This window comes from Phasianus colchicus, chromosome 1 (assembly GCF_987193195.1).
Source record: "Phasianus colchicus chromosome 1, bPhaCol1.hap1.1, whole genome shotgun sequence".
Lineage (NCBI taxonomy): Eukaryota > Metazoa > Chordata > Aves > Galliformes > Phasianidae > Phasianus > Phasianus colchicus.
This window is the reverse complement of record NC_143436.1, coordinates 40,775,659-40,799,599: the sequence shown is the minus strand read 5'-3', so window position 1 is coordinate 40,799,599 and position 23,941 is coordinate 40,775,659. Positions and strand designations below refer to the sequence as shown.

The 23,941-nt window shown below is 41.2% G+C and overlaps 1 protein-coding gene across 2 annotated transcripts in view; it reads left to right on the top strand.

The window, feature by feature from the left end:
• Positions 1–1,949: 1,949 nt before the first annotated feature.
• Positions 1,950–23,941, top strand: part of LIN7A (lin-7 cell polarity scaffold A) — a 47,794-nt gene continuing 25,802 nt past the window's right edge. For both annotated transcript variants that reach the window (XM_090139253.1, XM_031589657.2), the window contains exons 1-2: positions 1,950–2,265; positions 20,900–21,018. In XM_090139253.1, the coding sequence (XP_089995379.1) occupies positions 1,965–2,265; positions 20,900–21,018 (420 nt within the window). In that variant the 5' untranslated portion in view covers positions 1,950–1,964. The remainder of the gene's footprint in view (positions 2,266–20,899; positions 21,019–23,941) is intronic.

Sequence of the window (23,941 nt, the reverse complement as noted above, 5' to 3'; positions counted from 1 at the left end):
TTAGTCTACTACTTCTCCTGAGAAATGATGCTGGAAAGCAAGAGCCACAGCTCCCTGCTTCATTCCAACCCCTTTCTCAAGTTAGGGAATTCTGCAGGACAACTTCTAAAATCTTCCCTGTACAGCTGCTTTAAGTATCCCTGGGCTAGTTATTTGACAGCCCTGAGCATTAACTGTGCAGCTATGCTGATTAGGAAATGTTTAATTTCAGCAAATGCTGCCTTTCATCTTCCTTGAGTACACATAACACTCCCATTCAAGTCTCTCATCTGAGTGCCAATTAGCCCCTATGGCAGAGCACATGAAATCTGACCGGGGTAGATAAAAAGGATGAAGTTGGAATAAGCTTATTGCTTTCCACAGGTACCCTGTCCAAGCACAAACACTGAATTAGCTAAACATGTATATTTCTAAAAGGCAACATATTTGGCATTAACGTTACACAGATATTAATAGAAAAGTTACTGTTATAGCTGCATTTTGCTTCAAGAAGTCAACATGGCAGTCTAAAAGAGCAAGCCTGAGGGTTATGACGTTCCCTACAAAAAAAAACTAATTAACTTTTGCTTTTAATATTATTTAAACATAATTTTAAGTGTCAGAACAGTTTGAGCGTTGTCACATTAGGCTGTTATGGCTTCAAACATGAACTTGTTTCCCTGCTGAGGATGGTGAATCCAGTGTGCAGCAGTATGGCTGTGTAAGAGGCACCGTTGCGCTTTATGTCGATTCAGCTGCTCCGCAAGTACATAAAGTCTACACAATAAAAATCCTCACATTAATTTTGATTTTAAAAACTGACTGTTTGCCAGGAACTGCTTTCTTGACTCCAGTGTTTTAGCCAAACAAAACGTTTTCTTGTCAAGAAATCTGAATGAGCTACTGTTTATTGTTTACTCATCAGAGAAACTTGTGCTGATTTGAGTTGAGCAAAAGAAGTGGGTGGCTGATATTTATTATTTAAATTTCTCTAATTTTAATACTGCCATATGTATTTTTAATCTCTTAAAACTTTCAGTGACATTTCCACAGCTACCCTTATTACCTCTACTATCACTTAAATACCCTGGCAATTACAGCTGTTACCAATGCACAGTCTGTTCGTGTTGTCTTTTCACATCCTCTGCATTTTGTCAGCTCTCCAGCGAACGAGAGGAACAGTGCTACGTTCCCCTCTGGATTAAAGTTTTCCCAGTTTTGGCGTTTCTTGGGCAAGCGCAACAATGCAGGTACCGCACAGGACAGCAGTTAAAGGGGGCTCAGTTCTTCACTGTCACTTCTACGCACACTTGCCCACAGTGGAAGGCAGCACAACTGCACCTCCGTTTCTGGAGAGGCAGCAGAACGGCTCCCCCTGGGCTCCGGGCTGAGGACGGCGGTACACGGCCAGCACAACCAGCCGGCTGCCGGCCGGCCCTGCACAGCTCCAGCGCTAAGCTCAGCTTGAAGGCTGAGCGCTCCCAGGCCTGCAGGGACTGAGCACATCCACCCGCACGAGGTGACCACGACGCACCCACGATCGATCTCTCCCTTTCTGCCTTTCAACCCCGAGCTGCGGAACTGCGTTGGATGGGTTCTATGAGATATCGTGCAGCATCCCGAGGACGGCCCGAGCAGCAGCATCCCGGACGAGGCTCAGGGCTGAAGACGGGGCTGACAACCGCGGGTCCGTCCGAAGGGCGGTGCGGGGACGCGCCGGTGCAGCGCAGCCCTGCGAAGGACTCCGCCGTCGCCTCTCCCGGCAGCTCCCGCAGGCGGCGCTGCGGCGCTCCCCGCCCTCGCGCTCTCCCTCCGCTGCGGCACCCCCGGGCGGCGGGGCCACAGACGGACCGCCCCTCGCCCGCCGCCCCCGGCCCCAGAAAGCCGTCACCGACGCCGCCCGTCCCTCAGGGCCGCGGGCCCCGAGACTCCGCTCCGAGGCGAGCGCGGCGGCCTCCCGCCGGGCCCGGACCCGCACCGCAGCGATGCCGGCAGCCCGCGCCGGGCCCCGCCGGGCCGCCCTGCGCACGCTGCACCGCGGCGCCCCGTCCGCGTTGGGCCGCCCTCCGCTGGGCGCCCTCTCCGCCCCGCTCGCCTCCTCCTCCTCCTTTTCCTCCTCCTCCTCCCACGGAGCCACCCTCCTCCTCCGCCCCCTCTCCCTGCCAGCCTCCTCCCCGCCCTTCCCCTCGCTCCACGCCGGTGCCGGAGCCGCGCGTCACTCGGGCTCCAGCCCCGCCGCAGACATGGCGACGCTGACCGCGGTCCAGCCGCTCACGCTGGACAGAGGTAAGCGCGGCGGCCGCCGCCCCCCGGCCCGGCCCGAGGGAGCGTCGCGGGGCTCCGTGCGAGGCGGGCTGCGGGCGCCGCCGTGACGGCCCGCCCGTCCCCGCGGCGTAAGAGCTGGAGGCGGCGGGTGGGCGGGCAGGCGGCGTCTCCCCGCGAGGCTCCGGAGCGAGGAGACGGGCGGAAAGTTTGTCCGCCGGCGGGGAGCGGCCGCGCGGCCGGGCGACGCGTGCAGGGCTGCACGGCGAGGGCAGGGGCTGCGCGCAGGTGCCCCGCGGCCGTGCGCCCGGTTCCCCCCGCCCCGCTGCTGCGGGAGAGCCGCGACCGGGGCGCGGCGCACATCCGCACCTGTCCGGAGGCGACCCCGCGCTTGGGGCGGGAGGAACGGGCGCCCGGGGTGCGTGTGTCGGCGGAACGCGGCTTTTGGGATCGGTGCGGGGGTGCTGTGGCTGCGCGCTGACGGCAGTGGTGTTACTCTGTGTGATGTTACTCTGCCGGGGTGCTGTGTGTGTCCGTAGGCGGCTGCTCGGTCCGCGGAGAGAGAGCAGTTGATGTTTTGCTAGCTTTGAGTTTGTGTCAGCAGCCTGACCGACGTAATGAAAAGCGGTGCTGAAATCACGAACTTTTGTTTAAATTCAGTTTTTGCCTCCGGGCTGTGAAAATTGGACGACTCCCTCGCGATGCATTTGCGCTGCTTGCGAGGCTGAGCAGAAATGCTGTTCAGTTTCTGTGGTCACAGAGGAGAAGGACTTAACCTGATGTCTGATTTGTTTTGCTTCTGTGGTTCTGTGAGTTAAAGAGGTCACACAGCTCCCAAAACAGTTTCTTGAGTTGCAGGTGCATCTCTCTTCTTAACTTCCATCAAGGAGCCCTGAGTGGCTCTGAACATGTATAAATCGTGTACTGTTGAAAGCACAATTTAGGCCAGTGCTGCTTATTTCTTTAACGTGTTCTTTCTAGAGGATTAAGAGAGGCTTTCAGAGCAAGATAGAGAGTGTCTTCCTGTAAATCCTATGCGAAGGAAGCCTGATGAACCCAGTTTCAAGGTGAGAAAGATGGTGCAGGCACCTTTACTGGAACCTGACCAAGAACAAACCAGTCTGCAGAGTTTCACAGAATCACAGAAGGTCCTGAGTTGGAAAATAATCCTCAGGGATCATTGAGCCCAACTCCTGGCTGCGCACAAAACCACCCAAAATCAAGCCCTGTGTCTGAGAGCATTGTCCAAACGCTCCTTGAACTCAGCTCAGTGCCATGACCACTGCCCTGGGGAGACTGTTCCAGTCCCTGACCACCCTCTGGTGAAGAACCTTTTCCTATCAACACTAAGTAGAGTTTGCTGGATAGTTTTAATTTCAACATTTGAAGAAAAGGTGAATCTAAAATTATTCTTACTGAAGTAACAAAGTGCTGGCATGCGCTTGAAATTAAACTGTTCAGAAATCCACTGTGTAATCTACAGTTTCACCCTAATACTGTTTTCTGTAAGCAGGACAAATCTATTTCCTGGCAAAGAGCTGAACAGATGGCAATCCATTAGCAAACCTGGCTTTTCTAAGGAAAGTATTACTATTTCAGAATTACACGTTTCTTTTCATCACTAACACAGTCCTTTAAAATATCCACGATATACAAAAATGCAAATTAGTCCCAATTTAAATGTAAACATCTGTTGTCGCTGTCCAGAATATGCCTAAGTATTTGGCAGAGGTGCTTGCATTGTGGACTCCCTGGTTGTCAGCTAGGGCTGACAGTAGTGTGAGGAGATGTAACATCGTGGAGCAGTAGGATGTGATGTGCAAAAGGGAACTACGGGCAAGAAGAAATAGATTTAAATACTGCACCTGGCCTGCAGACGGCCATTTCATCAGCAAGATACACTTTGTCACCTATAACAAGTTGTTATATCAGCTGGAGAGGGCAGAACACTCCAGGAGCGACCTAAGCCTGGTGCTCCCAGATACTTCCTCTGTAGTCTTTCACAGCCAAGGAAGCAGGAAAGTGCTATGCAGAGTGATTTTCCACATTTCGGTTGTTCTTATTAAAGCGGACACAGCTATGTTTGCTGTCACTTATGCTTTGCGCAGCTCTGCTGTGATGTAGGCCCAGCCCAGGGAAGAGTTGTGGCCTTGTATCGCTTGGCTGTGCCCCACAGAGAGCTACGTGCGGCAAGAAAATAGAGAGCATTGCACGAGAGGCAGCCCTCACTGCCATGCATTGCATAGGGAATGGCTGCTTTGTCTCTGGCTAGGAAATGTTTGCTGTTCTCCCCTGCTTCGGCGTCCAGAAATAGTAAAACTTCGTATAGATGCATACATCAGAAATCTGAGTTAGGCCCCGACATCGTCTGCTCCCAAAACCTGCGTTCTGTGTTCAGTGCAGGGATGGGAGCATTCCTAGCGCCTGATACAAGTGGAATTCAGAATCATGTGGTAAAATGAATTACCATTTAAAGGTGAAGGGCATGTTGTGTGTGAATGATTGAAAGCCAATTACATTCTGGAAGATTACTTCAGTCCAAAGCACAGGAATTAATTTCCTTAATTCCTGTCATCATGTGCCTTTCTACCTGCACAAATGTGTGCAAGTTCCATTAGGGCTTTTTAATATGTGGAACAAGTTCACAAAATAATGGAAATTTTAATCACTTACAATTTAATCTCCAAGGCTTTTGCCTGACCTTTATGTGGTGCTCTGTTGGGAGGAGGGGAAGGAATCAGCAAGTGCTTCAGTGCGGAGATGTGAAGCACTGGAGCTGAGGGGGTACGGCTCTGGGCTGAGCTGCTTGTGCCTGTGGTTGGGAGCTTTGTGAGGGGCAGAGCCTGTCCTCTGAGTGTCTTCAAGCAGCTCTGTCAGTCTTTTACAGAAAGAAGTGCACCTTCTTGTCTCTTGCATGCGTCTTGCATGCTGAATGGGTGGTGCTCTGTCGGTAATCCCCAGAGCCCATCAGGCCTCACTGTGGGAAGGTTTTAGGCCAATTCAGAGGTGATGCCAAAAACTTTGAAAGCTGTGCTTGTTCCACGTTGAGGTGAAAAGTTACAGTGCTCCATTACATAAACTGACAAAGTAAGGTTCGATTTTGTTCTTCATTTTAAGATTTTTAAGTATGCTCCTGGTTTAGTTTGCCTCTTTGGACTCCAAGTCAAAATGGAATGTTTAAAAATGCTGATGCTGTGTTGTTGGTTTTTTTTTTTTGTTTTTTGGTTTTTTTACCTTTGAGCGCCACTTTTATAGTCACACCTTGTGTTTTGTTCTCAGCACTGGATCAGCAGCACTGCCTCTGCCTGTTCTCACAGTGCCCTCAGTGTGCCACAGCCCTGCGGTGACCAGCAGTGGCCACCTTCCCCATCATCAGGCAGAACTCGCATCTCCCTCGTGGCCGTGTTCTGTTGCCTTTCTCTCCCCAAAGTCCTGCACAGATGCAGGAAGCTCCTGGTGGGTGTGAGGCACTCAATGGGTGCCTTAGCACAGTCTAATGGAAGCATTTTCTGCAAATAACACTGTGCTCCAAGGTGTATGATGAAAGGGAGCACCTTTCTGCTCTTCCCTTGGCACTTGTTCTAGGAGTGGTCGTATGGAGGCCCACAGTTTAAAGCAGACATCTTGCTAGCTAGGCATAATGTGTGTTCCACTCTGAACTTTCTCTGTCTTATTAGTTCGGCAGAAGTTTTCATCAAGCTTGTTTTACATAACATTTTACTTGTGCTCTTTCTTCCAAGATGAAAATCTGCTCTGACAGAAAACTGACCATTTATTTACTCAGATTGCTGCAAAACTTCGGTTATTCTTCCATGCTCCTGACCATGAAAATGGCAGCTTTAAAAGAGCACTTTTCAAAACTTTTTGCTTTTGATGATTCCATACAATTAGGCTGTACAAAGACCATTGCATGATTAAGTGCATGGAAATATTTCTCATTTGAAGGAGAGCTTTCAGCTGTCTTTTATTAATAATCCATGTCCTCTTACGTTTTTCTTTATATAGTTACTATTCATGCATGCCACTGGTGGTTTCAATTCTTCATGTGATTGAGGATAAAAGAAGAAATTTGAATAGACTGAATATACTGTGCTGATATTTTAATCCCTGTGAAGTTTCACGACAAGGTCATAGCTATTGGCTGTTGACAACCAAATTTCTCCTCACTTTCAATTATATCCTAGGCAACTGGAAATACTTCTTGCTCTTGAGCTGTGGCCCACAGCTAATCTCTGTTGTTGTTTTAAGAATTCAAAGGAGTATTTTCTTTAGTGGACGGGATGTCTCAACTTCCTGAAAATCCTTAACGAAGCACTGTGTTCGGTGACAGTAAATAGGTAATTGAATCAATTTATAATTTGATTTGATGGCTATCAGCCACCAGCTGATAGCAGAGGTAGATGTACTCTATGAAATGTGACCAGATGACATTTGACTGTTTGCATGCATTATTGCTTGCTAGAGGGTTCTTCCTTCCTTCCTTATTTTCTTGTCATTTTTTTTTCATTCTCATAACTATATATATGGGGAATTTTTCTCATCAATGCTTATACATTTCTATACAACGGAAGTGGTACTGAACATAAGTTACTAGATATTGTCTTTGGAAAAAAATGTATAACGTACTCATCAGTAAGATGAAGTCAGAGTCATAAAGTGTGAAATATACTCCTTGACAGAGGTGCAGCATAAGGCCAGCTATCTTTTACAGTGCGGTTAAGCCCTTCAAAACAGTGTTAAGCGGTTATGCTGCTCCCTGCATGGCTTTCAACAAAGTGTTTCCATCTGTCAGAGAGATTTCTTGTACTGCTCTCCAACCTGGCGTGTTAAAGGAGGAAAATACTTCTGCAAGTGCTGTGCGCTTTAAGTCTAACATTCTTCTATTTGGCATGCCAGCTGATGACATATAAATAATCAAATTCATTCTTCTGAGGCTAAAAAAAGGCCTGTTGTTTGTAGAAACAGAGAGGATTGACCATTCTGTCTGAAAATGTCTGGATTCAGTCTGAAATGTGTTTTTTTTTGTTTTCCACAATATGACAACATATATTTGATTTTTTTTCCATGTATTTATATGAAGGAATGGATTAAGGTAAGCAAGTAATAAGGGTGTTTTCTGAAGATCCATGCAGTTTAAGAGTTTTTTTAGCCACATGTGCAATGTAGTTGAGTCTCCTGGAGATCTGCAGCAAGAATATGAGAAAGTCCCAACCTGAATATAATCTTTGATAACGTATTTTGAAAAGTGGATGTCTCAAGGCAGTAGAAGGCTGGCCTGATGGAGCTGGTTGGGCACGCTGCTGCATGAGCTCTGTCACGACGCAGGCTGGGCACCAAGGAGAGGGCTCTGTCCTCGGGCCTGAGGCAGCTCCTGGTGATGGGACATTGAAACTGAGCTTTGTCACGATGCGTGGGAGCGAATGAACAGTTCATTGCATCATCTCCAGCGTGCGCCAGGCACAGCGGGCCTCTGGTGCTGCCTTCCTCCGGATAGCTGTGCCTTTGGGGCTCGTGCCATGCAGATGCATGGAAATGTCTTCAAAAAAACTAGTGGCGTTTTTAACGTTGTCACTTCTGTAGAGTGTAGACGGGGAATATCTGAACTTTCCAATCGTTTTTATCTTAGAAACTCATAACTGGTCAGTAACCATTTTCAGAGTCAGACAGCGGTGGTGAGAGACACCTCTGATCCCCTCCTGCTTGGGGACCTCATGTTCCTCCTGGTCTGTCAGGCTGCAAAATTCCATAGAGATGGTAGCAATGAAATAATTCTTGTAGCCTACCTGAATTAATCTTCTGTAGAACAAAGTGATAAACAGAACTTGCATGTGTATGTTATGCATCTCATTCTTCAACTGGGGCTTTCTGCTGAAGTTTGGTGGCATGGATTTGAGTCCATGACAAGTTCTGGAATGGGTGGGGGGTTGACCATTTGCAACAAGCTGAGAGATACGATCAGAAAGCACAAGGGGTGCTATTTTCATGCATAGTAATCTAAATTATTTCACATTATGCATTTTTGACATTTAAAAAATAATGCTAACATGTTGTAAACTGTATATATACAAACCCAAGATTTTCAAAGTTAATCTCAGTCAGCTTAATCTTTCTTTGTGGCATTTGCTGGAGATTCACCCTTGGAATAAGAAATATTCAACAGTTGATTCTCTGTTCAGATGAGCAGGTTTGATTCAGAAGTGCACATTTGCATACTAATAATGCTTTCCTGAGTATTTAAACTACGAGCTCAGACCTCAGCTATGTTAAAAAGAGAGAGATGACTTTATTTGAGAACTTTTTTCTCCATGGTTTGAAATAGAATGGTTGAACTCCATACTTGTATGCAGTTCTGCTAAGTCACCAGCAAATGCTTCTCATAATGAGTTGTCATTACCTTAGTGCTCCCTTAATAATGGCTTTTCTTTTTGTTGGTTTTTGCTTTTTTAAAGAAGAAAAGATTGATTAGAAAAGTGGATTTCCAGAAGAGATTGGAGAATTGTTATTATTTAAAATATAGAACAATTAAGTATCCAGGAGTACACGGAGCATCAAAGCATTGATTTGTTTCTGTGTAAACATGGATAATTGAATAAGGAAGAGCGTTGCTCAAAATAGACTTAATTTATTTTTTCTGAAACAAAATTACATTTTTACTGTTTCGTTTTAATAGAACCCCAAGTTTAAACACTAATCCTTTATATCCACTAACTCTTTAATTTTCTTTCTCAACCATGTTTTCTGAAAAAGGATAAATCTCCCAGATAACACGGCATCAATCCCTCTGCAATCAGTTAGGCATTAGGGAAAAATGTACTTGAAATAGCTTATATAGATCACCATAGTCATCATCAGCAGTTTTAACCCTCAGAAACTTGTTTACCATCATCTCATCAGCTTCAACAGATTTGGCAGTAGTGTTTGTGCCAAATGCTATTTACTGAATCAGCACAGGAATAAAAGGATAACACGTCTATTCTTATACAGAGACAGACTGGAGAAACTTTGAAGATGTTGGCCTTAAAATCAATGAAGCACTCTTTGAAAAGAGAGGTGATTTAATGTCTGATTATCTTGTAATCCAGTGGTAATAGTGCTGGAATTTATACTAATTTATTCAACACTTTCTGCTTCCTAACAGTACAGCCATTTAAAACATGCCAGGTGTGCTCCTGAGATCTTAGGCAGATACTTCCCTTGTTGTGATATCAGGCTGTAACCAGAGAAGTGTTCTAGTTCCCCTGCTTCTGTTCCCAGCATCGTTCAACATGTAGGATACCAAACAACTGCATTCCAGAAGTGACAGTGAGCTCTTTCTCACAGAGGTTTCCCATTTCAAAGTTTTCTTCATAACTTGCAGCAGCAATCTAAGTGGTCGTGGCTTTCTTTTGAGGTCATACTCTTCCCTAGTTGTAAGTTAATCGTGAGTAGTTGTTGAGATCTACCATCAGCATATTTTCATTGCCTAGGTGTACTGCCAGAGGATTTTATTCATTGCTGCCTTCTTATTGTAGCTTTTCCCATACACTTCCTCAACAGTTGTTTTTTTTTCCCTTCCTTAAGAAATGGCTAGTATGTAGCCAGCTACCAGAGGGATTCCATCCTCAAAAAGTAATATTGTTAAATCCACTAAAATTGAAGAAAGGATATTAACTTTTTTCTTGTTACCTGAGCCTACAGGGAATCTTAGGTGTATGCATGTAATCGCTGCGTCACAGCCATTCTATTGCATGAATGCTGTTTTTTTACCGTCATCTTACTGGAGCCTCACACCACCTAAAAGCCCCCAGAAGATAAAATCATGATGCTAGCCTTAAAGTGAAAATTTGCACTGCAACTATCTACAACTGCCAGTAGCCCACAGCCATCTTTCTCATCTTTCTGGTAATAAAAGAGAAAGATTTAAGATTCAGATTAGCTGGGGAGGTAAGAACTGAGAAGAGGCAGCAGGAGACTGGTAATGACATGAGCAGAGAGGAAAGTGAGAGCAACTGCCTTGGCTCCAGCACAGTGCCTGTTGTGATGGAGAATTAGCATCCTGAAGTTAACCTTGCCTCCCTTTGAGAGGCACCGGTTGGTGCCTTTTTTTCCCCTTCCTGTCATCTTCCCTGCCAACAAAAATCGCTCTTATGCAAACAAAAAGCATGCTGCAAGTATCTGTGTGGGTAATGCATGAGATTGCCCATATGGCCAATACTTTTGTTTTGCAGTGTGCACATAGGACACAGTAATACATGCTTTTGCTTAGGCAGGGAAATGAGAGAGTGGAATTCAGCTAAGAGAAAAGTATATCCAAGTTGGAAGTATAATAGTTTTCATCCTGTTTTTCTTTGTTTGCACAAGCCTATTTATTGTAGTTATTTCTGTTCTGCAGTTCTGAGCTTAGTCAAGTTTTTAATTCCTTCCCAGATTTTAATGCTGTATGCTTACTGACTAAATCACAAAAACAAGTATCCTATAAAGTAGAGTTCCTGGTGTATTTTAATGTAGTAGCCTTTCTTTTTTTTTTCTTTTAATCTGGGATGAGAACCTGGAACGTGTTCACATTTGCAGTTTCAGCAAGACACCCAGTGTAGTTCTGTCTGGCATTTAAAATGGTGGCATTCCAGCATGATTAGTGGCTTCTGCTGAACGAATCCTACAAGGCCAAGAGATGCTGTCTTCAGGAGATAGATGAGGCTGGTGGAGTTGCTGGGGCATCTTTTTATGAGTTACCTATAGCTAGAGGAAGGAGCATACAGTTTCCTTACTTTCACAAAGTTCGGATTGTAGGAACTTATTTCTTAAAAGCCAGATCCTTACCCTGATGAATTTCTGAATGTCTCAGGGATTTGTAACTTTGCTTCAGAGGTTGATTTTTTTTTTTTCCTGTTACTTTATAGCTTCAGGAGGACAAAACGCTATTTTACATTTCCTGTGAAGGCAAATAGCTGCTTTAAACACTTAAGAACTTCGGGGTTTTTAGAAGTCCTTACAGAAAGGCTAAAGAACTACAATAACAAACTCTGAACCAACAAAGTATTATGCTTCTTGTTGGAAATGCGGGTTTAATTCTTTCTTTGAATAAATGAATATATACATGTATATATATAGCATGTGCAGCATGTATTTATTTGCATACAACATTCACTTTTTTGCTAAGTCTAAAAAAAAAACGTTTTTGTGTCATATTCACAGCTAACTGTCGCTAGTCAGAAAAGGCACAAGAACCGTGTCTCATCTGTTCTATTCAGCACTGAGTAGCTGCCTATAAATCTTAGTTATGATCGCAAAAAGCAGACACAATTGAACAATAGAAAGTTGTAACTATATACAGAGAGAAAAAAGAAATGTTACCTTCCCTTCTCTTTTCTCCCAAGGTGATGCAGGGGAAAAATCATGACATTCTTTTTAAAGAACTGTGCGAGAACATACCAGTGTTTTCAATGTTCATCTGTTCTTTGCATTTTCAACTTCATTTTTTTTAATCCCTTCTCTTAAGGGATAATTTGGAAACTCATTTTCACACTGGTGCTATATTCAAAGCTTTCTATACAAAACCAGTGGGTGCTGTCACAGGGTTGGTGTATGTCTTGGTTACTCACAGATGGCAAAATCTTCTGATGAAAATTCTCAAATGTACATTTCTGCACCTCCTCACCTTCAGTGCTTTAGAAATTGTAAAAAAAACCTACTAATTTGGAAGAATAAAAATTATATAACTATTTGAAAATTATTTGTTTTTAAAATTAATCTCTGAAAATTCTGAATTACGTATTACTATTCAGGCCTAGTTTTAATAAAAACCAGGGAAATTCATCATACTGAAATGATCTTGAATTACCTATCAATTGAAGCTGGACTGTTTTGTTATCATTCCTCTAAAAAGCAGTAGTAGAAATGTGACAGTACCAGGTCACATTCTCAAAGGATCTGATGAACATAACAGTTTTAGGAACTTTGTGGATCTCTCTCAAACACCAAAAGAAAAAAAAAAAGAACAAATTTTGAAAATTGTCAGCAAGGATGCTCTTCTGACTTACACCAGTTATGTGAAGACTTCATTGTAAAAACTGAGGAATGGCTTTACCCATGCAAATTAATAATTATGCCAGAAAAATGGACCAAGATAAAGCAAATCCAGTTCTCCCAGTTAGCCTTTATGGTAGGTTAGGGCTGTGAAAAAGAGAGAAGATGAGAATGGAAATGACCAATTAAAACTTATTAGGTTGTAAGGGGAAAATTACTCAGACATTGGTAGACATTTAGAACTTCTGAGAAGATAAAAGAACATGCATTTCCAGTTAAAGGGACCTTTTGAATGTTGAGTTTGAACATGCTAAGGGAGTATTGAGGAGCAGTATGCCTGAAATGGCACAATTTCAGTATTTCAGGTAGTATTCCTGAAATGGGTAAAGAGGAATTGCTGAAGAGAATCGTAAGGGTGTTTTGTAGTGTTGAGGCTGCTGGATGGAAAGATCTTCACACAGTATCTATCTGCATTTTGGATCATAGGTGACTGCATTCCTTGCAAATTAAGTGTCCTTTCTGTAAGTTATTTTGCAAAACATATCAGACCTCTACTGTCATAATCAGGTGTTCCTGCCAAAGCTACTGGGAAGACTCACGGTGATTAACGTGCCTTGGGGTATGCAGCATCTGGGTCAGGAGCAGAGGGAAGCAGAGGGCTTGTATGCCTGTGGTGTGTCTGAGAAGATAGAGCCAGAGAAACCTGAGTGTATCACCAGCATACAGAAAAATAAATGTAGACCCAGATAGGGTCTGATGAATAGCCAAAGCAAACGAGCATGACGTGGGCATTGGGTATGTATGTATACTCAATCTTATTCCTTGGTTGGTTTTCCTCATTTGTTATGAGAAAAAATGCATCAGATTTTTGGTTAAGACATTTGTAAAACTTTTAACCAAAAAGCTCTGAATGTGTCTGCTCTCATGCGTGATGTCTTCTGTACCACATGGAGGTAAATTTGCAGGATTTTTTCACTGTAAATCTGGACAGTAACAGTGGATTTCGTCATACCATGATGTGTGTAGGATGCAGGCATTTACATCTGAGCTAATCATCTAGTCTCCCTTTGTAGTCAACAAAGAAAACAGGCGCTCCTAGAATATGATTCATCTTATCTAAAATAGGTCAGATAAATTATAGCCTGAAAGTGTTTTTCTTCATCGAAAGTAGCAACAGTCTGGGGTGAGAAGCTGAGCTGTGGATGCCTGCATTAGAACTGTGGTGAGTTGAAATCCTCAGCACAAGGTGAATCATGAGGGTTTGGTTGTTCTTTGTTATATTTATTTCTGCATTCACAAGTAATGTTTAACCACAGGAGCAGAAGTGATACTGCATTAAACCTATAACTGCATTAAACCTATGACCTACCCATATAATATAATCTAATATAAACATAAAGCTATATAACTATAAATATTACTGTAGATATAATATATCAGAAGCATTGATATTACTGCTGTAATGTCACAGTTTCAAGCATGATTGGGCAAAGGGGCCTTTTTCTCCCCTTTTGTGGAGAAGGAAAGAAAAACGACCCAATTAAGATAAGGATAGATAACAAATCTACTACAAATGGTAAAAGAATGTCACCCAGAATTGTAGATCATGAGGAGGCTCCTGGGAAATGCAGTAAATCCAGGTGTATCTTCCACTTCTGAACACAGCTCTGCTGCCTGTCGCATGATGTCATGATACAGAATACTGATAAAACCAGGCCACGTAGTTGGTTTGAATACACCTCACAAATAACATTATAGAGTGTTGAAAGTTACTGCTATATTGTAACAGCCTAGAATGTTGTTCCCTGCGCGTCAAGTCTGATTTACCATGGTGAAGTACACCTTTATGCATACCCATTAGTATGAAATTCTAGGCAAGACAAAGATTGCAACTTAAATGGGCAAAAAAGGCTGCTCTCCGCCTTCATTTTCCTGAACTGTTTAGGTTAAATTAAATGTATTAACAGAAGAGTTGTTTTATTTCAGGAGAGCACAGTGCCATTAGTGAGGAGATGAACTGGGCATTGGGCAGCCTGCTGTTTGATGCCAGGTGGGAATTGTCATGTTAGGCAGAGCAGCTGACAGCAAAGCTCTGGTAATGCAGAATATTCTCAAAAGATACAAACTGAAAATCTTCCAAAGCTTGTGCTTTAACCAAGGAGTCACAGAGATAAGGGGTTACTGGCTATGAATTATGAATGAACTTCGCTAATCACTGTGGAATTCTAATTGCCTAACCATTGATTACCTACTGTCGTTTGATAGTATTTGAAGATCACCCTGTGTAGGTTTGGGAAATTATGATAAAAAGTAGACTAACATTGAGAATTTGGAGATGTGTTTTCATAAGCTGTAAAGGAGCAACTAAACTTTAGCAAAAATACTGAGGAATAAAAACCTGACAGTTATGAAGACCTGTTATGTTATGCAAATTCTTCACCTTCAGCCTAATTAAAGGTCTTCAGGCACAATGAAATAGAGCTCGAAAATTGTCAACATTATTTTTCTGTAACGCCACAGTGAAGCTAGTGAAGACTTGCTGAGTGTCCTTGCTGTCAGTTCGTAGTGATGTTTCACCTCTTTGAAGTACCAAAGCATGGTATTTATTCAGCACAATTTTTTTTCCTAATAACTGGCATACTAATTCATCTAAGTTCTCCAGAATTAAAATGAATGAGGCAGTTGAATGACTTCAGGAAGGTGAGAAATCTACTTTCTCATCTCATTAATGAATAAGTGATCATCAAATTGTTGCTTGGGAAGCAACCCAACAATGTGATTCCAGAGTAGTTATCAGAGTACAGAAATACTACATAGGTCGCTCCACAAGTAATGCCTCCTTTTTGTTTCCATGGAAACATCAACAGATACAAAGAGCACAATAACATTATTTCATAGAGCAAATGCTCAGTTAAAAACACTGTTTTTCAGCATTAGCTGTGCATTTTTGCTACTGATGAGCAACAGCCTGCATGCTGTGCTCCTAAAAATCTGCACCAGTGGAAGCAGTACACTGTGGCTGTCGCCACTGTGTGCTGCACCACCACTGCCACACCATGCTCACATCCTCTGCTTGGTCTCCATAAACATTCAGCAAGCATCCACGAGTGTCAGCGGGTGCCATTTCTTCACATGAAGAAATCAGTGACACACCTTTGTTTCATACACACTTCCATGTCAGATGCCATTGTGTCAGACTGCCCCTCTGCTGCCATCAGTCACACGGCAACAACATGTAACAGAATACTGTCAGGAGGCTTCAGTCTCTGCTGCCATACTACCAACATATTCCTGTTGGTGTCACGGGCCAACAGAATAAAATAGGATGCATTACTTACATGGGGAGCCCTTGTCTGTTTCTAAATAATTACTATTTGCATCCAAACTACTATTACAGAGCATACTATCATCTGTTTAGTTATTTCTTAAGTCAGAGGATAATATATTTATTTTAAGGACTGCAGACCAACATTTAGGTCAGTATGAGAGGAAGATTGGGTGCTGGTAGATGTACAGCAGTTTTCATGTTTTGCGTTATAAATCATGCAAGTACATTCATTTTCAAGAGCCACTGTCATATTGCATGGGAAGCATTTAGTACACTAGAGTAATTTTCTATTATTTCTCCTTGTAATGTATAGCTTATCTGAATAAACTGGAACTAAAGCCTGCACAAAATATACTGGGGTAAAGCCACATTCACAAACTGCAGGAACTCTGTCTACCCAGAGTTAACAGTCATGTGAGACATCTCGACCACCAAGTGCAGACCTGCTAAGGTTCTTTCTGCAATGCATGAATTTATAATTGACTTTCACGTGGTAAAAGCTGAATTGAAGAATAGTAGAAATAGCATTTACTTTTAAAAACATCCATCAAATTCAACAGATCTGTCTGCATTGTGTATTCCTTAGCTATTTGAACAAAATCAGCTAGTGAAAGCAGTATGTTAGAATAGGGTGATCAGCAAAGCATTAGCTAAGCAAAATGACTTTTCTATTAATTGCACTCTGGTATGTGGCTATACGTATAGAATTCAACTTCATTTATTATTGCATGGGAATGTTCCACTTGTATCACAGTGTGGTATTTTACTGATTCTATGTTCCAGTGACATCTCTCTTTCTTAATGCTTAAATAGTAACCTACTGCTTCTTTCCCACTAACAATACAAATGAAAATTCATTCAAATTAAAATAGAACGCTTGAAATCTTTTTTTTTTTTCTGAGAGCCACGCTTTTCTTTTGATGGGCACATTTGATAAGATGTGTTCCACCCACAGCCCCCTGACTTACTGACAACATGATCCACCACGCTGAAACCTTATTATTTCCTGAAAGGCTGTGGGCAAGTATGATGATGAGAAGGCAAAAAGGGAAGTGAATGTTAAACAGAAGAGGAGAGAAAGAAATTCTTTTTGTATCAGGAAGTCAGAAGAAAATGGTTATTAAAAAAAAAAAAGGGGCTAGAATTCGATATAAAAAGAGGACAAATAATATAATATTCATTTCTAAGTGTACACATCATAGAAAACAGAGGAATAATTCCACCCATGTTGGTACTCAAAATTCCCACTAATTTCTGTGTGATATGAAGTGAGAAATGAAGATAGATGTCAGTGACATTACCATCAGTTTAATATAAATATAATGGAATTCTATTTCTAAATATATAAATATATTTCACAATTCCAGTTGTGTTCCATAAATATCTTAGGTTAAAAAAAGGGCAAATCAATAATAAAATGCATGAGTGTTTTATTTGCATAGAACATAATTGCTTTTAACATAATTCCATGAGTATTGTGTATCTATAGAAACACATATTTTTTCATCAATTGGTGCTTCTCACTAATGGATAAGAAAATGTTATTCAAGAGCAATTTCCTGGTGATAATTTTTGCGAGGAAAGCTGATTACATTTGTAATCAAAAGGACATTTGGGACAAGAAAAGTATCCCAGCAGATGAATAGCAATCCTTTGGAAACCTGTGGCATTGCTGTAACTGACAGGGATGGATTGATTACCTGCTGCTTGCTTTCTTGTCATTGTAGCTATGAAATCTGCCTCAGCAGCAATCTCATCACTTATTTGAGCTGGCACGTATTTTAGTTTTGTCTGGAACTCGCCTTGTATAAAGGATCAGGAAAAAGCTTCACTTAACTTACATTGAGCAAGTTCACTTTTTAAGCTTTCCTGTAGGAACTGTTTGTTCAAGTCTCCCCGGCAGAGTTATTAATTGAAAGAAATAGGCTATTCCATGAGATCGCATTTGTACATTCATGTTTAAACAGTTTTAGTTTTGCACAAACTGTTACACTTCACTCCTGACAGAGCATCAGCTTGTAACAAACAGCTTTGGCCCTGAACGCGTGCCTCATTTTAATTCTGTATTTTTATCCCTTGAAGCTCTTTATTATTCCATATTCTCTCTGCTGCAAGCAATTTTGCACAAGTCATTGCCAAATTGGGTCAAGCCATGTGCCTAAGAGGGAGAAAGCAAGCTGATTATTGTTAACAAATATGGTGAATAAAAAACAAGAACTTGGGTAACAACATTCATGCATTCTGGCTCACGGGATGGATTTGAAAGTGGGGGAAATCAGAATACTTTCAGGATATTCAGAATTTTCTTTACCCCAGGCCAGTTCTTAATCACAGAACAAAGTAAACTGATACTGACAAATGACAGCTTGGTGATCAGTTTTGTGTAGGAGTCTGCATACTAAACATCCATTGACTTCATGCCAGGCTTTTGTACTGGGATGAAAACTTACCTTTTGTGTTGTAACATTCCGTGTTTTAGAAGTGATTAATTGTTTGAACCTGGTCCATGCCCTAGGGAAATGTTTAGACACATACTTAACAATTTTGTATTGATCAATCTATCTAAAACTATTTAAGTTCCCTTCTGGATCAGAACAGCTATTTCACTGAATATCATTGGATTCAGAACCAAAAGCAAATACAAAGTTATACACAAAATGTTCAGATATGGTGAGGAAACTTCTACACGGCTGTAAAATAGTAATCAATCTGCCATCTTTGGTGCTAGCCTTCTACACATACAGTTGGTGACAGGGAAAGACAGTTCTAAAATTCCCCAAACCAGTGCTGGAAAAGATGCCAGTCTGACTTAGAATATCTGAATTTCAGAAGTCATATCTGATCTGTTATGATCGGCTGTTGGAGCTGCTTTATGATAAATGATCTAATTGCTTTGTGCAGAATGAAATACATAGCAGTTTTTACCAACAAGCAAATAGACAGATGTCTGTTAAAAGGTTCAAAAATTATTATTTGGCTGTTAACTTATTATGGTATAACCTACCATGCTAAATAATTACTTATCTTCTTCAATTAAACTGTATATTCTTTGAGATATCATCTTCTCTATTCCTAACACTGAAGTAGATGGATAATAATTATTTTGTTACAAATACATTAATACTATTTTATTCCTGTTAGAGCTCATCTTCTGTCACCCCTTCTCTATTTCTCTGTGTTTTATATGTAAGACATCTGGTCAATATAGCTCAGCTACAAGCCAAGGATTGTAAGAACTGTTTCAGTTAGCATAATCCCCTAACCAGAAACAGTAAAACTCTTGTCATCAGACTGGAGAATTACACAAGGCTGTGTGTAGTCTTTGTAGTTGTTGCGGAGTTATGTGGTGGACTGGGGAGGGATTTTATTTCTTCTTAGTGCAGTTAGTGCACTGAATTAAAATACCTTGAATGCTTTTTTATCATTCAGTATTAAGAGTACGTGTAATCATTAGGATACAGACCTATTTTTAGTAGGATGGTGTAGTTGGCCAATCTCAGGTGGCTGTTCAGAGTACACCAGAAGAATGTGAGAATGACCACACTATCAAGACTTTTGTTCAGTGATAACAGCAGATTTACAGGAAAAGCTGGAAGGTAGCAGTAAATGATGCAGGAGGAGAAAACCTTCTATTAAGCTCTACCATTTAAAAGCTGATTGAGATGTGCAGTTCCCTCCTGGGAGTGAGTCAGTATGACCAGATTCCTGCTCAGTACTCTGAATGGCTACTAAGTTAAGCCTTCTGAATTGCTCTTCAGAAGCATTTAGATCGTGCCCTTGATGATACTCATAGACTTAAGGAGAATTTAGGCCACCAAAAAAAAGTACTTCATGTAAGAGGGTGCTCCAAAAGTAACACCTCCTGTTTTATTCTGTTGGCCCATTGCATCAATATATGTTGGTACGGCAGTAAAGGTTGACCCTTCTGGCCAGTGTGCCATTGCAGTTTGTTGTTGTGTAAGAGATGGCAGCAGAGGGGCAGACTGACAGAATGGTGTCTGACTTGGAAGTGTGTATGAAGCACAGGTGTGTCGTTGAATTCCTTCATGTGGAAAAACGGCACCCACTGATGTTCATCAAGGCTTACTGAATGTTTATGGAGACCAACCAGTGGATGTGAAGTCATGGTGGTGTGTTACAGCAGTGCCAACAGTGGTTCACAACCACTGGTGCAGATTTTTAGGAGTGTGACTTGCAGGCTCTTGTTCATCACTGTCAAAAATGCATTGCTAATGTTCATTGTTATTGACTATGTTGAAAAAGAGTGTTTTGCAGCAGAATTTGCTCTGTCAAAATGTGTTACAGTGCTCTGTTGTGGTTCCCATGGAAATAAAAAGGAGGCATTACTTTTGGACTTACATATTTATGTGGATTTTACACAGGTTTTACATGGCAAATCAGGTAATTTAGCATAGGTCTTTGAAGACCTGGACAAGAGCTTTACATATTTACTCTTATTTACTCTTCACTAGCAAGCTCGAGACTTTTATAATTGATATGAAGGCTTAGATTTATGAAAAGGTCAAATACTTTTATTAGACATTGTCATTGGAGTGTGCTTATATATTTTCAGGAGGGAAGTTCTTTACAAAAAGAGTGGTGAGGTGCTGGAACAGGCTGCCCAGAGAGGATGTGGTGACTCTGGGCAGCCTGGTCTAGAGGTTGGTGACCTTGCCCATGGCAGAGAGGTTGAAACTAGATGATCATTGTGGTCCTTTTCAATCCAGGACATTCTATGATTCTGTGATTCTCTGATTCTCTGTCTCTGGAGGTGTTCAGGACCAGGTTGGGCGGGGCCGTGGGCAAACTGATCTAGTACTGGATCTGGAGGTTGGTGGCCCTGCTTGTGGCATGGGGGTTGGAGCTTCATGATCCTTGAGGTCCCTTCCAACCCAAGCCATTCTGCACTTCTGTGGTTCTGTGACTCAGTGACTCAATTTCATTCTTGCAGATTTTCCAAAAGTAGACCCCATATTGTTTCTGTGCTGCTTCTGTGCAGAAAAGTAAGAAAAAAAATAGGTCTGCTAATGTAGATTAGCTGCTTTAAATTGGTAGCTTAGTTCCAGAAAAGTTTTGCAGTTAAGAATGCATCTCTGCGCGTGTATCTGTTGTATGTGTACATGCCCCATTGATCTATACATGGGGATTTGGATCTCTCAGCAGTAGTGCTGATGCCTAACTGAGCCTGGTATAACAAGATTAGTACAGTAGTTGTTTCCACAGTAAATTTGAAATTTAAAATCACTGTGATTTTTCCCTTTTAGTCACTGCTGTATTTACAACCTCTGTTTATACTGACTTGTATTTCTTTCTTTTTCCACTCAGATGTTGCAAGAGCAATTGAGTTACTGGAGAAACTGCAAGAATCTGGAGAAGTACCAGTACATAAACTACAGTCTCTAAAGAAGGTGCTGCAGAGTGAGTTTTGTACAGCTATCAGAGAGGTATGGAACAGAAATTTTTAGTTATTTCTCAGAGTAAAATCTCTGTCCTAAAAATTAAAGTATACTGCTGGAGAAGCAGCAGTACCTTATATAAAGGACAATGGATATGAGATGTGTCTGTAGCTACCTACAGAAAAATGAAGTTACTGAAAAGCAGATGCAGAAAAGTTGCATCAGCAAGGCCTCAAGCCTGAGGCAATTAGACTTGATAAGGAGAAAGAGTTTAATTACTACTTTAGCATTCTGCTCATGCTGTTTCAAGGTTTGTGCTAAGTCATACAGCACATAGGGATGTGCTGAGTTGGGTGTGTGCAAGATTAAATGCCTCTTCTTTGAACTCAGGTGTGAGGTACAGTAGAAATGCCACGAGAGACAAGTGACATAAGCATGGAAGTTAACTGAAGTTAATGTGAATCTTATAGTCAGTGGTCAGGTCCCAGTGGGTGTTGCTGCAAATGTAAGAATTTTTAATCAAGTTACTAAGAATTGTGATTGTTACCCAGCAGTGTATGGTCAGGGCCTTCCTGAGCTCTGCTGAATAGTAGATAAATTATTGTTTTGTTCTAGTCAAGCTAGAGAAGAAGGAGCCACTTTCTCACATACATATTGGTAGTATTATCTTTAACGTACTTAAATTATGAATACATCTGTTAGAAATTTCTTGGACAGAAACCATAAATTAATGAAGGAATACGTCATACTTCTTACCTACTAAATCTGAATGCTGTTAGCCTGCCAGTCTGAAGCAGCTCTACATACTTTAGTGAAAATAACATACTTTCAGCAGAAAATCTGTAAGAAATTCTTTTTATGTTTGTCTATCTATTGGCTGGAACTAATTCTCCCTCACTGAAATCAATGGGAAATCTAATGTTGCCTCAGTGGTAGCAGGATTGAACCTCCTGATAACTAGGCAACAGCAGCACATTGATTGAGTGGACTGCTGAGTGTCTGGAAGGAAGAAAGATAACAGTTTAATAAGCAGAATGCAACACACTCTTTGTTTCTTGGAGTATATTCTTCAATGTGAGAAACAGAGGGAGTTTTCCCCTAAGTTAAATGAGGGTTTTCAAGGCTTTTTAAAATGAATAGTGTTTGATAACAATAAATAATGGCACTACTTATCCTGTAAAGCTGATATTCTGATTAGTCCTTTCATTTAACTCACTAAACGCTTCTTTAATTGACCACAGAGTTTTGAAAATTTATTTTTCTTCAGATAGCAAAGTCTGGAACTCTGATATGGGAATTTTCAGTCTCTGGAGCATCATCAGTGAAATCTTGTCGAATTTATATCCTTCTCTGGAAAATATTCTTAACAGAAACAGACATAAATCTTTTTGAAACAGTTATGGAGGCTAGGAAGTAGGAAAATATTGTAGACAAATGCACTCTCAGTTCAGTGAACTGGAAGTGGATTTTGACAAAACCATCTAAATGGCACAAAAGTTATTTGTAGAGTATTGTGTAAAGATAGCTTGTACATGCTGGACAGTCTAATTGCTATTAGAGTATTACAACCAAGTAATAGTCACCTTAATATGATTGTAACACAAGAATCGATTAATGATGAATAATTAAGTCAGTTCTACCAACTTCATAAAAAAGTATTTATTTCAAAATATTTAATATTACATACTTATAGACCAATATAACTAATTGGTCTAATTGCTAATATATCACCATTAAAGGACAGAATTCTACAGAAGAAAGAAAATTATTAGAGTCATTCTTGACTACATATAAAAGTACTTCTATGAAGAAACATTTTAATATAAAATGTCCAATAATGACTCCTTTCATCCAAGGAGAGTAGAGGAATTGACATATATAGATTGGCAATTCTTAAGATTGTTCAGCATGTGGCTCCTCTTTACAGTTACTTACATTAAACCTTTGGTGAATGTTTAGATTGTAACACCTTTTTTTTTTTCCTACCAGTTGAAAAGTTGATGGAAAATGCCAGCAAAGATTTTCTTCTGTTAAAAAAAAAAAAGAGTAAGAAAAGCATGGAACATTCCGGCCATGTTAAATTGTCAGACTTCTCCAAGCACTGTAGTAAGGAGTTAGAGAATATTTGTTCTTGCAGTTAATCAGAATTGTTCGTCTTGCATGTCCTTCATGTACACTGGAGTTACTGAGAGACAGATAGGTGCTTTACTGAAGAGCGCTGTCTTTTTTTGCACATATTCAAGGCTAAGTAGCTGAGGCTAGAAAGAAATTTCCCTGCAGATGCTCCTTCCTGTTGTTTATTTTCTCTAACCCTGAGTACAGTCTGTGAGAGTGTGGAGACTAGCTTTTTATTTCCTCTCTTCGCACCTACATAATGGAGAGAAGAGGTACTGACCTTCGAGGGAGAGGCATGACAGTCAGCTGGAAGAAATGCAGAAGGTTGTATGGAGCGATTTTCCTGGAGAAAGCAATGAAGTAGACAGAGAGTCAGCAGTAGGTAGGAGTAATTGAAATGGGGTGAGGAGCAGTGGAGGACTTTGTATTAGTATGCAAATTCAGGAGGGGGCTGCTTATTAAATGTATGCTGAGATTCAGATTTGCAGTGTGATGTGTACATTATATAATGCAAGATCTGAGCCTAACTTCCTTTCATCAGAAAATCTAATAAAGCAGGTTAAGGCAGATGTTTGTAATCCTATAAATTCCATAATGGAAGACCTGTGGAAAATAATTTTTTTCTTTTTCAGTTTAAGAAATTATGAACACTTAACTATCCAGTGAGTTTCATTGTTAAAATATATCCCAGAGAAACTTAATGTTGGGCTGAATGCAGGTGAAATGATTGAAGATAATTTTGGTCCACATAGTTTTGATTGACTGTGACTTGTCCCTTCTATAACTAGGAATTATTTGACTTCAGAAGCAGTAGGTCACCTTTATGATTAATTAGCCTTTAAAAGTAAGGGATACT